General features: G+C 50.6%; 1 protein-coding gene across 11 annotated transcripts in view; it reads left to right on the forward strand.

Moving 5' to 3' along the window:
- The window catches only part of TMEM164 (transmembrane protein 164), a 150,012-nt gene extending 135,202 nt beyond the window's left edge, over nucleotides 1-14,810 (forward strand). For all 11 annotated transcript variants that reach the window (XM_064482932.1, XM_064482935.1, XM_064482934.1 and 8 more), the window contains 2 exons: nucleotides 8,547-8,647; nucleotides 10,344-14,810. In XM_064482932.1, the coding sequence (XP_064339002.1) occupies nucleotides 8,547-8,647; nucleotides 10,344-10,550 (308 nt within the window). In that variant the 3' untranslated portion in view covers nucleotides 10,551-14,810. The remainder of the gene's footprint in view (nucleotides 1-8,546; nucleotides 8,648-10,343) is intronic.
- Nucleotides 14,811-15,043: the final 233 nt, after the last annotated feature.

Raw genomic sequence — 15,043 nt, forward strand, 5'->3', positions numbered from 1 at the left:
GGGAATCGAAGTATATAGAGAAGAGTTCTGCAGCCTGGTCCTCTCCATCATTTAGAGATCAAGGAGATGAGAAATCAGTAAAGGAGACTGAGAAGAAGCAGGCTATGAGGTAGAAGGAGGACTGAGAGAGCAGCATTCCAGAAGCCAAGTGAAGAATGTTTCAAGAAAGAAAGTGTAAATGCCATGATGAGGCCTGAGAATTGGCCATTGGATTGAGCAATGAAAAGGTGATCTGTGACCTTGATAGGGACTCTTGGTGGAGTGAGGGGTTGGGAGGTAGGAGCAGAAGCCTGATTAGAGCGGTTTAAGAGAAACTAGGAAGAGAGGAATTGTCGACTGGGAAGTACAGATGAGTGCTGTCCCATAAACCTACATTGGCCACATGTAATTTCAAATGTTCTAGTACTAAAACAATGTAAAAGAAAACAGGTGAGGATTTTCAATCATGTATCTTACATGTTATTTAACCCACTATATTCAAAATGTTATCATTCCAATATAAAATTATTACCAGGATATTTTATAACCTTTGAAATCCAGTGTGTATTTTATCCTAATTGTGCATCTCAATTCAAACTAGCCACATCTCAAGTGTTCAATAGCCACATATGACCAGTAGCTACCATATAAACAATTCTTTCAAGGAGTCCTTCGGTAAAGATGAGCTCAGGAATGAGGTGGTTGCAGTGGGGGAAGTGAGGTCAAGTATGCGTTTGTTTTTGAATGGGAGCTGTTAGAGGATGTTTATATGCTAATGGGAACAATCCAGTAGAGAAGCAGAAATTGTTGATGGAGGGGAAAGAGGAGACAGTTGCTGGAGTGATACTGAATAGATGAGAGGGGATGGGATTTGGATCTGAAAGGGAAGGGCTGCCTCTGCTGGGGTCCTGGGCAGCTCAGCCATGGTAACAGGGTGAAGGCCGAGCATGGTGGGCACTGCTGCAGAGAAGCAGTCAGATGTGATCAGGAGAGCTTCTGGAAGTTTTTGTCTGGTTCCTTTTTTTCTCAGTGAAATAGGAATCGAGGTCATCCATCTCAGAGTGAGGCTGGGATAGAAGTATTGAAGATCTGAGAAGAGAGGAGAAAATATTAAATTGTGGCCTGAAAGAGTGAAGGGACCTGGGAAATGCAGTATAGGATTGCCTCGCACCAGGAAAGACGCACCTGAGGTTTGCCATCATGAGTCTGAAGTGAGAACAGGCAGCACTGTTGTCCTCCCGCCACGTTCAGCTGTGTGGGTGCCAGCGAGGTGGGGGAGGGCGTTAGGAGTTGACCAGAGCAGGGGTTTTCCCAGATGAGTATGACAGTGGGAGGGGCCCTGAAGTCAAAGGTGGATGCCAGGGACGATGAGAGTGATGGGCCATGGAGTTTAAGGAGGGAAGTGGGAGCTGTGAGGGACAGCAAAAAAGACGGTAGAACCGATGGATCACAGATTGTATTGGGGTCAAAAAAGTGCTGGGGTCAGGGTTAGAGGGGGTGAACTGGAGAGAGAGAAGCTGGACTTCATGAGAGGCTGCAGGTACTCATAAGTAGATCTCAGGCAAGACCATGAGAATGAGTGGCCGAGGCGAGATGGGGACAAGATCACTGAGGAAAGGAGGCCAGGGAACTGAGAGTCCAGGGTGCTGGAGGCTTCACTGTAGACATATGTTGAAATTAGAGAGAGAGATGACAGGAGTGGTTTTGGAGAGGAGGGTACTGACCTAGGTACTCATAACCTCAAGGAATATTAAGGGCCGTGACCCATATGTCTGAAGAAAGTTGTAAAGGGAAAGTCTAGCGGGTGGGACAGTGTGGTGGTCGTAGGGTTTTAAGGAGAAAGGAAGGCCAGTGGTCTGGAAAGAGCAAAGCAAAGAAAGAAGTTACCTACTCTATCTGCACGGGCCAAAGGAGAAAAACCAGTGACTGGAGGGCTAGAGATGAAGGAGGCTCCCTGTGGGGAGACGTAGGTCGGGTAAGAGCAAAAGGATGGCGAGGACATTCACAGAAGTGACTGAAATATTGGGAATTTGGCTCATGATTTCTGTGACTTTCTAAATCCTGTTCCCTTTTCCTGGAATTCCCTTTCTTGCCTTGTGCACCTGGGAAGCTTTTCCTCATCTTTTACATCCAGCTCCTGCATCACTACTTTCCTGAAACTGCCATAGCCACGACGACCAGTGACTAGCGTGTTGCCAAACCCAGTGGAAGTGTTTGCGTCTATGGAGAAGTGTGTTCCCAGTGGAATTTTCTGTGATGATGGGATGTTCTGTCTCAGCACTGTCTAGTATGATAGTCACTAGACACATGTGGTTATCCAGCACTCGAAATGTGACTTGTGCTACTGAGGAGCCACATTTCTAATTGTATTTCATTTTAATTTTGTTTAAATGTAAATTGCCATGTGTGGCTCATGGCAGTCTTTCATCTTGCATTCAGTCCTGTCTGCTCGTGGGTCACCTCTCTCCTGGCAACTGCTGTTTTCCAGGACCTGTCACTGGTCATTTAATCTCATTCTGTGGGCCCTTCCTTGTCGATCTTATCCAGACCCCAAGCTCTGTTTCTGGGACATCTCTCTCTCCTGAACGCTAGACCTGAACATCCCCAGCCGATCGGAGAAGTCTGCCCAGGCATTCAGTGTCAGCGTGCCCCCAACTTGAACTCCTCTCTCCCTTGACTCAACTCGTCTCAGTTACTGAAGTCGTAGACCTGGCTGGGAGTCCCCCTTGATGCCTGCTTCATGTCAGATGAATTGCCAAGTCATCGATCTCTGCAGCAGCATCTGAATTGGTCTTCAGCCTTGTCCTTCTCCCATCCACCATCCACACCACCACCAAAGCAGCCCAGCTAGCTGAAACATATATCCGACCTTGCACTCTCCTGTTTCAAACCTCTCAAAGGCTTCTCGCTCTGTATCAGCTAAAGGCCGAGTTCCAGGCACGGCAGACAAGGCTCTTCATGACCTGACCCCACCTGCCTGTCTCTCTGGCTTCCTCTCTTGACACATGTCCCCTCCCACTTGATGCTCCAGTAGCACAGACCTGCTTGGGATTACATGCAAATGGCATGCTGTTTCATGCCTCCACACCTCTTCTTAGACTGTACTGCCCAGCACATCCTTTCCTACCTTTAAGCTCCTTCCCCATCTCCTCCCTTTTCATCAAACCTCATCCCAGGTGTCATCTTCTCCAGCTTCCCTTCCTTGGCATCCCCATGACTTAGCGTGCTTCCCTTATTCCATCATCTCATTGCTCACATGTCAGCTACAGGGGACTTCTGAAGGGCAGGGTCCGTCTTTGCCTCCATATCCCCACTTCCTAGCATGGAATCTGGCACCCAGTGTGCACCTCGTCAGTGTGGACTGAATGGATCACATGCAGAAGTGAATGAGTTGAAGGGAGTGGGAAAAGGATTAGAGAATAAGATGCCACCCTGCTCAGTCTCAGCTCCTTGGTGTAAGTCCTACCTGGGTGGGATTAGAGGATGCAAGAAAGGGCCCTTGGGAGAGGCCCCTGGGGATAGGTCTTGGTTGCTGGTGGTGCAATTGACTTCTCTCCCAGCTTTGTGAGCTTCCTTGTGGCAAAAATTGATTTCAGAAAAAGCTATTATCTCGGTTTCCCCCTACCTTTAGAGCTGAAAAGCTTCTATCCTCCTGAGATAGAAGATACTGGCAGAAAATGTCACATTTATTTTTTTCTTAAAGTTAAAAAAAAAAAAAGTTTTATGTGTTTAATTTTTCTGAAAGTGCTTAAGTTTCTATTTTCCTTTAAAAGAAAACTGGTTTTTCACTGAGATTATCCCAAGGGCCACATCCAGGTATATAAAAAAAAAGAGTGATGTGCACTTGCATACAATTTGCATACATCTAGGTAGACTGGTTCATCTATCCACATGGTGCTTTCTTTTTTTTTTTACCCCCCCCCCTTATTTTTCAGAGAAATTGAATATTTGATCACCTTTCCAATGAAAAGTACCAAGAGCAGTGAAAAGGCAGAGGAAATCACAGTGATAGTTCCCCTTCGAAGAAAAAAAATCACCTCTTTACAAGATTCCCCGTCTTCTTGCAGGCTTTTGTGAGATTTGGGGTGGCTGTGGTTGCCATGATAAAAATAGCCGCCATCTGTGTGCCAGGCTAGCTGCTGTATTTACTTTTTTATATCTCTTCTTTCACTCGGCAGCCCCAAGAGATACGTTGCTCCCTCCAGTCTACCTGCAGGAAAACAGGCTTAGAGGGTCAGCACAGCGCTTTGGCCCAGGTCACCCCTGTAGGCAGTGGCAGAGGCAGGATTCAAACCCAAGGCTGTCAAAGACCCCAAGCCCTTTGTTTTAAACCACTAAGCTATCTTCGACGGACCGTTTGGTGTTCTGTCACTTACACTTGCCATTGTGCACAAGGGACTTTGCACACAGGTATGTAGCTGGTCTGGCTGTGATTTGAATGGCAGCAGACTATTGCATAATATTGAGGTACCTGAGTTTACTTGTCTCCCCAGTTGGTTTGTTTCCAGTGTTCCAATGTTACAGGTGGTGCAGGTGTGAGTATCTTTGTGCAAATAAGGGCTGTTTGTTGTATGTTTGAGGCATTCGCAGGTAGTCCTCAAAGGAGCATTGTTGAGCCAAAGATTTAGAGTCTTACAGATGCTCCAGAAAGTCTGTGCCACTTGTTTCCCAGGCAGCGTTAATCATTTGAGTACCTGCTGCGTGCCAGGGGCTGGAGGTGAGGAGGTGATTCAGAAATGGCCCCTCCCTCAGAGAACTGATAGTCTTATGTGAGACAGATGATGCAACACAGAATGAATGGAACTGAAGCTGGGGTTTGGACTCCAGGCAGTGAGAGTGCTGAGAAACGTGACCCCTGGCAGTGTCCAAGCCAGTGTCTGAGCATTCCTTTCCCCCATATCACAGTGTGGGAAAGGGTCAGGGGCTTTAGAGCAAGGCAGGGTTGCTGAAGCCCAGCTGAACACACTTCCCCTCCCGTCCTTTCCCTGCAGGCACCACCAGGCCCTGTCACTGCTGCCCAGCTGCTACCGCGGGGAGCCAAGCAGAGGCTGGAGGGATGGGACACCTGGGGAAACCAGCTCAGGGCTCTAAGTACATGTTGGTCCTCCAGGTTCCCTCTTCCCCCATAATGTCCCTTGCAGCCAGGGTGACAACATGGTGCGCAGTTCCCCCTCATTCAGCAGACAGGAAAGTGCACAGTGTCAGTGCCTGCCCAGCGCTGTCTAGATGCTAGGAAAACAGATGAATCCCGCTCGGTCCTCTACCCCAAGACGCTCATCTAGACAGGTGGACAGACAAGGAAAGAGATGGTACAACTTGGTGTGATGGAGGTCTGGACAAGTGGCAATGAGGACGTTGATCAGTGAGTCCCTTGTCAACGTCCGAGAGCCCGGGGCTCTGCTGTTGGGACTTCAGCTTCAGTGCTGCCCATCTCCCAGCCTCGGTTTGTCCATCTACAAAATGGAGGGATGAGTCCAGTACCCACCAAGGGCCTTCTAACCCTGATGTACTGTGAGCCTGCCTCTTGTTCCATAGCAAGCCTGGCCTCTCCCCAAGAAGAGCCGGCGGGCTTCAGTCACCCCATCTCTCTCCTCTCCTCCCCTCTGCACTCGCCCCGCCGTGTTCTGCTCACTCGGTCTCCATGTGCTCCTGTGGCTTCGGGTCCTGTTCTGCGCTATGACACCTACATCTGGATGTTCAGCCCCATCCTTTTCACTGACTTTGTGATTTATGTACTAATGAAAATAATCAGCATGTGTTAAGTCCCAGGTGTGACATTACAATCATGACTTGAATGATCTTATCTACTTGGCAACCTTGTGAAGTAGGCAGCGGTACCCCATTTTGTAGATGAGTGACACTGAGTTCAGGAGATAACTAAGGCTTGCCCAAGGCCCTGAAGTCGATAAGTGACAAGAGCCAGGATTTACAAACCTGTGTCTGCCTGGCTCAGTGCCCACACTGTCACCTGTCATGCTGTATTTCCCAGAGTGTATCCGGCCACCTAAGAGACACTTCCATTTGGGTAATTCACAGACACATTGATTTCAACATGTCTAAAATCGACCTCATTTCTCTACCTTCTGTCCCAAATCTGCTTTTTCCTCTCTTCTCCATTGCAATAAATGGCACCATCAACGCAGTGATGGCCCAGCTGGAACCCTGGGGGGTCTTCCTGGATCTTTCCTTATCCTCCCTTCCCAACATTCACATCCTGGTCATTTTTCCATCCACTCTCCTCCAGCCCCACTGCTCTGATCTTCAAAGCCACTTATCCTCTCCTCCTTCTTCCTGCAGGGTCTGCCCGCCTCCGCGCCTGGACGCTGTCTGCCCCAGCCCCTCCCCCGCCCACATCCGATCCTATCGCTCCTACTTCAGACCTTCTGCTGCTTTGTGCGGCTCTGCAGCAGAGCTCAAAGCTGGCCACCCATGGACTGAAATCCTTCCAAGAAGACATGTTTTGTTTGATCCATTGAGCATTTTTAAAACATTTTGAACTATTTGCCAACATTTAAAAATCAGGAAATTCCATATGAAAGTTCCTACTTCTGGCTTCTCTTGCAAAAGTGAAAACACTGGCAATGCTGGGCCCACGTCCCCATCGGGCAGTGATGGAGTGAAGCGGAGTGGTAGCTGCCCTCTTAAGAAGGGGCTTGGGCTTTCCAGTTGGCCAGTCTCCTGCATCCCTTATGCCTCATAGTCCTTGGTCCCTCTCCTGCTCCCAGTTACCTGCCTGAGACTTGAGGCGTTCAAGGTCATGACCCCACAGCGCGAGATGAAGCCCAAAGCCCTCAGTGTGGCTCCAGAGGCCCTACGTGGCCTAGCTTGGAGTGGACCAGTGCTACCAACCTCTGAGTCTTACTCCTGCTCACTACCTCGTCACCCTGTCCCCTGTACTCCCGACTCTTTCCCATAGTTCTCTGAATTGCCTTGCTCCCACGGCTGTCTGCCTTGGTGTAGGTTGCTGCTCTGGAATGCTTAGGTCCCTCTTTTAGTGGCGTTTGTCCTTCACTCTGCTCTGTGCCCCCTCCACCAAGAAGCGGTCCTTATCCCCACCCCACCCCCTTCCCCAAGCTGAGTTCTGTCCTCCCAAATTTATGTGGTGCAGACCTCGGTCATTGTGACCATCATACGGGGTTCTCATTGTTGCCTGACTTGTCTGCCTTCCCCACCAGTTGTGGTTCTGAGGCTACAGGGAGCCTGTCTTCTTTATGTCCCTGTCCCTAAAGCATGGCCCAGGGCTCAGAATATAATAGGTACCTAGGAGTAACTGGTGAATGAATGGATGAACTGGCAAAAGACTGACTTGGGAAAATCCTACTCCAAGATGTTATGTTGCCACCTGCTTGTCTGGGGTGGAGGTTCCTTTCGTTCTGGAGCACCCCCATTATAGGACACAATCTCCCACAGCATCCTGTCTCTGCAAGGTCTAGAATACATCCAGGCCTCCTGGGATGGTAGTTCTGAGTGACAATCAAGGGAAAATATGTCATTCTTGTTCCAGGGGGAGAGAGTTGTCTCACGGTTGGGAAGTGGCACAACAATTGAATATAGCACATTCTTTAGTTGTTTAAATATTAATAATGATGTGGTAATGACAGTACCTGGCACACAGTGAACACTTTGTACCAGATCGCGTACTAAGAGCTCTTAGTATATTCTTTCCTTTACTCCTCACAACAACTCTAAGAAGTAGCCCCATTTTACAGACAAGTAAACTGAGGTTCAGGGAGTTGAAACAACTTTTCCAGGGTCACACAGCCAGTAAGTGGTAGAATCCAGGTGTGAAACCAAATCTGTCTGCAATCAGAGTTAACGTTCTCAGCCCCCACGCCATGCTTCCTCAGTGACCTTTCTCTTTGGAAACATGAGGAAATGTAAGTGTGGAAACGAAGGATACACAGTTATGCCTACAGTAAGATTCCAGTTAGCAATCAAAGGGAGAAAGGAGAGAAACTCCTAAGGCCTAGGGAAAGCAGCCAAGGAGAGACACCCACGTATTAGCAGTGGTCACATTCAGCTAGTAGAGTGCTGGTGGGGGTGTTCGTCTTGTTTTCCATCTCATTTCTACTTTTTAACATTTTCTAGATTTCCTTTAGTAGGCATGTACAGTCGTGTCCCGCAGTATCTGACCCCTCAGGTCAGACCTGTTCCAGGACCCTTGCAGATACCAAAATCCACAGATGCTCTAGTGCCGTATAGTCGGCCATTCAATCCATGGGTTTTGCATCCGCAGATTCAACCAACCAAGCACCAGTGTGGTTGGTTGAATCTGGGCACGTGAGACCCACTGATGCAGGGGGCCAACTGTGTTACATTTACAATAACAGTGTAAAAACATCCTGTCTTTGTAATGGCCCCAGCATTACATGGCAGAGCAGAGGCTGGGAAGGGGTATAGGAGTACCCAGCTAATCAGCACGACTGTCTCTTTGAGCCACCGTGGCGGGGCAGCAGAAGCGGGTGATTAGCAGGCGGCACCTGTGGCCTCAGCACCTGCACCCTCGCGGGGCAAGGGAGAAGTGGGTCACCAACCCTGCTGTCTCATCGTCTCCCTTTTTCCTCCAGGTGCTTATACCCCGGAGCCCCTCAGCAGTTTCCGGTGGGCCCTTCTTTCAACTGGCCTCATGTTCTTTTATCACTTCAGCATCTTGCAGATCCTGGGCCTGGTAAGTTTGGTTCTATCCCCTTCTATCCCCTCTGTTTGGAGTTCTTCATAAATCTTGATAATCCTGGTTGGCGCTGGTGTATCGTTTTGTTTTGAAAATACAAGATGCCAAAGGCCAGGCTGTCGGATTGTTGTGTCTGGGTTGCTGATTTACGATCCACAGCCTTGGCCTCTCCAGAGAGTTTTCTGAATCCTCCAGTAATGACTGTTTCTTTCATCCCTGGGGAGGCAAGGAGGCCCTTCCCTCGTGGCCACTTGGATCGGAAATAGTGAGCTGCCTGGGAAAGCAGTTTGCTGTGGACCCCACGGGGAGGCAGGATCCTAACCCTGGCCCTGGGCCTGGGGGGAGGCTTCTGACCTTGGGTCCTTTCTGGGTCTACTGCCAGGCCCTGAGTTGTGTGGCCGATGTAAGTGTGGTGTCGGGGACCCCATGACATTCTGGGAAGTTCATACCTGCCTGGAGTGTGGTTGATGGCTGGACTCAGTAGTCGAGTTATCCAGAGCCCGAGATTGCTGAGTGCATGGGTGTGTCTCTTGGTGGCAAAGGGAGTAGCAGGAGCTGTTCGGGAGACCCAGGTTCAAGTCCTGGCTTTGCCACTGATCTGGGTGAGTCACCTCATCCTTGAGGACAGAGAGCTCTCTGCCCCGCTGTGACACGGTAGAAAACCCCCCGCCTCCCTGAGAGGTGGTGAGGACTTGTCTTTAGTGTGAACGGGCTTGAAGGGCTTTGGAAGGTGGGACCGTGGCCGTCCTCGGGCGGGAGTGGCACGTCTGGGTTGGTGTGCGAGCGGCATTCCTGGAGCACTAGCCGTGTGGAGCCTCACGGGACCTGGCCGGACTCGGGCGTGTAACTGATGTCAGCAGCGCCTTTGGAGAAGTAGTCGTTTTCTCTTCCCTGACCTGGCATGTTGCTCTGCTCAGACTGGCCTGGGAGGGAGTTGGAGCTCCTGGTCAACAGCGTGAATGCTTCCTGTGCTCTAGGGAGGAAGCAGTATGACCTTCACGCCCTCACCATCACTCCTGCTCTCCATAGGGACTCCTTGATCTCAGAGGAGTCAGTGTCCTCATGTCACCATACATGCCATCCTCAGTCTCACCTCTGGGCCTGGCTCAGGCTGCGCCTCCTACAAAGAAGGCTCTGTTCGCTCCATTCCTTTTCATGACCCCCATCCATCCTTCATAAGTCCATTCAGGTGTCACTTCCCTTGTGAAATCTTCTCTGAGGACTCAGTCCCTATTCCGTACATGCCTCGGATCTCACGGTGGGGAAGACCTGGTGAGCACCGTCTGCTTTGAGGTCAGATGTGGTAGACCGATCACTCCATCCTGACTGTTCACTAGTTACACAGAGGCAGGGACCTTGCTGCTGACTGCTCTTTTATCCCATAATACCTCTCAGGGGACTAGGCACATAGTAAATGCTTAGGGACGGCAGCGGGCTCTGGGCCCAACCAGAAGGCAAGGCTGAGCAGAACGAAGCAGCTTTTCAGCTGGATGGCCTTCCCCATCACCTCCAAAGGGCTCTAGCCTTGACCCACTCAGAAAACCTAGGGGGAGGAAACCCCCAACTATGAACAGGTGGGGATTTGTCAATCCCTCCTTGTCTAGTCCCCACTAGGTAGACACGGCTGAACTGGCAGAAGCCAGAGGAAGCCTAAGGATGGTGAACGCTCACTCTACCTCCCTTGTCCCTGCAGGTCACCGAAGTGAATTTGAACAACATGCTGTGTCCGGCCATCTCAGACCCATTCTACGGCCCCTGGTATCGCATCTGGGCCTCGGGACACCAGACTCTCATGACCATGACCCACGGGAAGCTGGTCATCCTGTTCTCATACATGGCTGGGCCTTTGTGTAAATATGTGCTGGATTTGCTCCGGCTTCCAGCCAAGAAAATAGACTGAAGGTGCTTGTGTGTTTTTGTTTTGTTTTGTTTTGGGGTTTCTTCTTTCTTTTTTTTTCTTTATCCCTGAGGAAACAAGTCCTGATTTGACTTGGAGGACACTCAGTTCTTGATGAAATCATGGGAGAGGGCAGTAGGGTATTTGGTGTATTTCTTTTTCCCTCCTCTCTGTCCCTTTCTTCCACTACCTTTCCTTCCCCAGCTCGTCCCCCAGGACAGCTTCCGGCACCTGGGGTGTCAGGCTGAGGGCTGGACGTATCCTCCTCCCCTTTGGCTCTCTCCCTGCTCCTAGTGGCCTTACATGGGTAGTCAGTGGCTTTCACTCTGCTTGTTGGTGCTTTACCAGCAGCCGGTTGAGGAGAAAGGGAACACAAGCAGTAGTCTTTTGGGCATCGAAGTGATGAGATGGGGTGTGTTTCGTTTCTCCACTGCCAGGGACCTCTGCTAGGGTCCCCTTTTGTCTCCAGCACAGCCCCCACCCTAAGGGGACTGAGGCCTTGTTTCTATACCAGCGGCAAGCCGAGAGCCAAGGGATTTCCCAGCTTGTGGCCAAAGTAGAACTGGCCAGATTCTTCCCACTGGTGTCCCATGACTCAAAGCAAGTAACCAACCAGCCACTCCATCCAGGATACTGCCAGTGCTGGGAGGTGGGGGCGCTACCCAGCCCAGGGGCTAGATTCCACCCAGGAGGATGGAGAGTTGTCGGGATGGTGAATCCGAAAGTGAACCAGGTTGAAATGTCCACAGCCAACACTAAGCAGGACTTTTGGTAAATTCTGCTTGTGAGAGCTGAGAACTGACCCATATCCTGATCAGAAGTGAGCGTAGAAATTAATCAACAGAAGTGGTAACTTGATAAAACTGTGATTTGAATTATATGCTTGCTTTTAGTTTAATGTTGATAATAGATGCCATTTTAATTTTGAGTGCCCCTTGAAGTTTCTCTCTTTCTTACTCTTTTTTTAAAGGCAGCTTCAGGGAAGGATGAGCTAGACTTGGGTTTTTTTTTTTCTTTTTGGTTTTTTGTTTGTTTGTTTGTTTTTGGCTTTTGGGATTTTGTTTATCTGTTTATTCATTTGTTTTTGGATATTTGAGTTTGGAGAATCCTTGCATTAGGTCCTTCTGGAGGGACTCCTGTCGATCCATTTCATCCCATTTTACAGGATCAGCATCTTGGGTTTGGGATGATACTGATCCGGCTGTGTTGTTTCCCTAGGGCCAGCTGTCATCTCTGCTGCCAGACTCAGCACTGTGTTGTTTAGCGTGGGGGTCATCACAGGCTCCCACCTTGCCCACCCCCAAAGCCTATGTCTAGGTTGAAAAAGAGGTACCAAGGAATCAGGTCCCCACAGGTGGAGGTTGAAGTGTTCTAAAAGGAAGACCTTTTGTTGCAAGACAGCCTGAATCATCCATGAACCTCAAGAAGGGAGGCAGTGGCTGGGCATTTGGTGACTCCTTGTTGGCTCTTACTTAGATTTTTTAAGAACAGAAGAAATAGTTCTGTGACCTCCTCTGATGGGCCTCCCTCCCCTCTCCCACTCTAGACACCCCAGTTGTCCTGGGCCCATTCAGTATTTCAGGTGTTTCTGTACCAGACCTAGAGTGAGTTTCACTGGCTCAGTGGTCATGATTTTGACAGGTGGACCTACAGGAGGCAGCAGAATGGAGGAGTCTTTCCTAGCAAGGGCGAGGCCCAGGAAAGCAACCATGGCAGGGCCATCAATCAATTCCCAGGGTGTGAGGTTGCAGGAGGGGGAACCTGGAGTGCTTTGGCTCCCTGTGAGCTTCTCGTGACGCATAATACACTGTATTTTCTGCCATCTTTGAGGATCTGGCCGAGTTTTTCTTAGTGCCTCTCATCCCAGGGTCGCTTGCTTGAGGAGGCACCTCTGGCGTGGCTGGGTTCACCCTGCCCACTGGCTGCATGTAGGCGTGGCTTAAGAGGAAATGCACAAGGCCTCAGCGCCCCTTGGCCTCTTGACCAAAAGATAGGTTGGAAGGAGATCACTGGAGGAACTCCTGGGGTCTGTACCCAGCCAGGATGCAGAGTTTCTGCCTCAGCTGGGGCCAGCAGCCTGGGAGGGACACCTCCGCTGCGAAGGGCTCTCTCTTACCTCCTCTCCGTGGCCTGGTGCAGGATACCAATCAACCCGAGCTCTCCTTGCACTGGCATGCCTCTAAAAGCTTGCCTTTGCCCTGGCTGCAGCCCTGTACCCCATGCTGGCAGGCACTTTGCTGCTGCTTGGAAGAAAGGGAGAAAATGGAAGCCACATGCCTGGCTTGGCCAGGCCAGAGACAGATGCACCTGTCTGGGGCAAAGGGAGGTGCAGGGCTTCTGGGCCCCATGTTGGCTCAGCAACATATAGGGGGAAGGCCCAGAGGGGGGCCCCCGTCCCTAGGCTCCCCCTAGAGTCAGGCCGTTATTGAGGTGTTGGGGAGCAGCAAGCATCTGCACTGGTCTGTACCTGACTCTTGGGCCGAGCCCATGTAGAGAGGTAACCTGGCCAGACCCACGGCAGCCTGTCTTGCAGGATGGCCCCCGCAGCAGTGGGCCTGGGCTTACCAGCGCCTCCCTGGAGCTTTCCTGCTGGTGCCAAGGAGGTTCCCCAGCCAGCCTTGCCAAGTTCCCATATGCCGTTTGCCAGCGTGTGGGAACTCTGTGTGTGTCTGAGCATCTGTAGAAGTGGACAGTTTCTTTTAAAACAGCCGTAGAAAGGGAAAAGTGTATTCCCTCCAGCTCCCAGGTCATGCTGGCTAAGGATCTGGGCTGGTGAGAAGAGTCTGTTCAGCTGGCCAACTTGTGGCCTCAGGTCAGAATTACCTGCTTGCAGCCCCTCATCTACCCTAGGTATTGGGTTCTGTACACCAAAGATGATCTGACCCATTTTCTTCTTGGAGGCCCAATGACATGTTCCTCTGTTGGTCTGCGAGGAAGCCACAGGCTCAGTCTCCCTAAGTCAACCTTCTCTCTTTCTCCTGGGACTTCTCAGCATTCACAGAAGCTGCTGGCAGGGGAGTCAGGATGTGTGGGGCAGTTGGGGCACTCACCTATCCGGTAGCTCAAGTCTTTCTCTCAGATCATCCCTTTGGCCGCAGCCTCCATCAGGGGTCTTGCTGGTTTTGCTCATTGCGAGTTCAGTGTTGTGTGGAGTGGGCACAGCTGCCCACAGGTCGCAGGTTGTCAGTCCGTCTCCACACATGCTGGTGTTGGGGCCAGGCTGGCGGAAGACCCTTCCTCCCCGCCCTCTCCTTCCCTTGGCCAAAAACACTTCCTTGGGTTTGTAGCCTTTGATCCCGATCCTGAGTCATCTGAAGGGGAGATGGGAGAGGAGATGGGGAGGTGGGTGAGCAGAGAATAGCTGGTGTGGCATTGCAGGACAAGACGCCATGGCTGGTTTTAGTAAATTGGGAGCCTGTATAAGGGAGGTGTCCCACAGGCCTTCGCACACTCCTTGGCAGGGCCCCAGAGGACTGGGAAGGAGCTTCCTCACTGCACACCTTGCCCCGCCCTCTGGGAGCCAGGTAGGGTCCGTGAGAGGGAGCCAGCCTTCCCTCTTCTGTATATACAGTGAGCCACTTGTGCTCAGGAAAACCTAGTCGCTTGCTGTTGCTCTTGTGACACTTTTGTACACTGGTTTGCTACTCGTGGCACGAAACAAACAAAACAGAAAAGTCATTTCAAGCCAAGCTGTTGTTTTGGAAACCTGCTTTCTTTCGGTGTCTGTTTTGTATTCTACTTGAAAGAATTCTTCATTCATGTTGGTGTTACTGTGGTAGACAGAATAAGATAGCCTGATTTGTAATTCTTTCTGCCAGGAAATTGGTAGTTCCTCCTTCGCGCCCCTTGCCCCAGTCCTTGCTCGTTCCCAAGGTGGGCTTGGTGTGTCCTGGGAAGACCCTCCCTGTCACCCGCCCCGACAGCAGCTCCCTTTAGAACCAGTCTTTGTAATCCCCCTCAGCAGCTGCAGGATGAGTATTTTTGCCAAGCTGGTTCCTGGGTGCTCTGCACCCCCACCAGTTTGTTCACCTCTTGGGGCGTTTTGTAATGTTTTCTCTGTTTCGTAAAACCTTACGATTGTACTGAAATGGTTTCTGCAGTCCCCTTTGGAAATAAAAGGTCTTTAATTTGTGCACTTAGCATTCTGAATTTTGGTCATAGGTGTTTCTGTTGTTAAGATTCCTGAATGAAAAGGAACCCTCACCATGGGACTTACTGTTAAATGTTTTCCTTCATTTACTGTTATTAAAAGATTTATGAGAACCCAGGAGTCTCGGCCTTGCTTCCCAGAACCCTCTCAGAAGGGCTTCTGCTCTGAAAAGTAGACAAGAGGGGCTGTTGGTCGCCCGGGCCGTGGAGGACCACCACGGGGCAGCTGGCACACTCAGCACACCTCTGCCCTAGGAGTCACATGGCTGGACGGGTGGCTTTGAATTCCACCAGGGCTGCCGGGGACCCGGCAGGCCTTGTGCTCTTAGCAGGTCTTTTCTGCTGGG

This window comes from Camelus dromedarius, chromosome X, assembly GCF_036321535.1.
Source record: "Camelus dromedarius isolate mCamDro1 chromosome X, mCamDro1.pat, whole genome shotgun sequence".
In the NCBI taxonomy this organism is placed as follows: Eukaryota; Metazoa; Chordata; class Mammalia; order Artiodactyla; family Camelidae; genus Camelus; species Camelus dromedarius.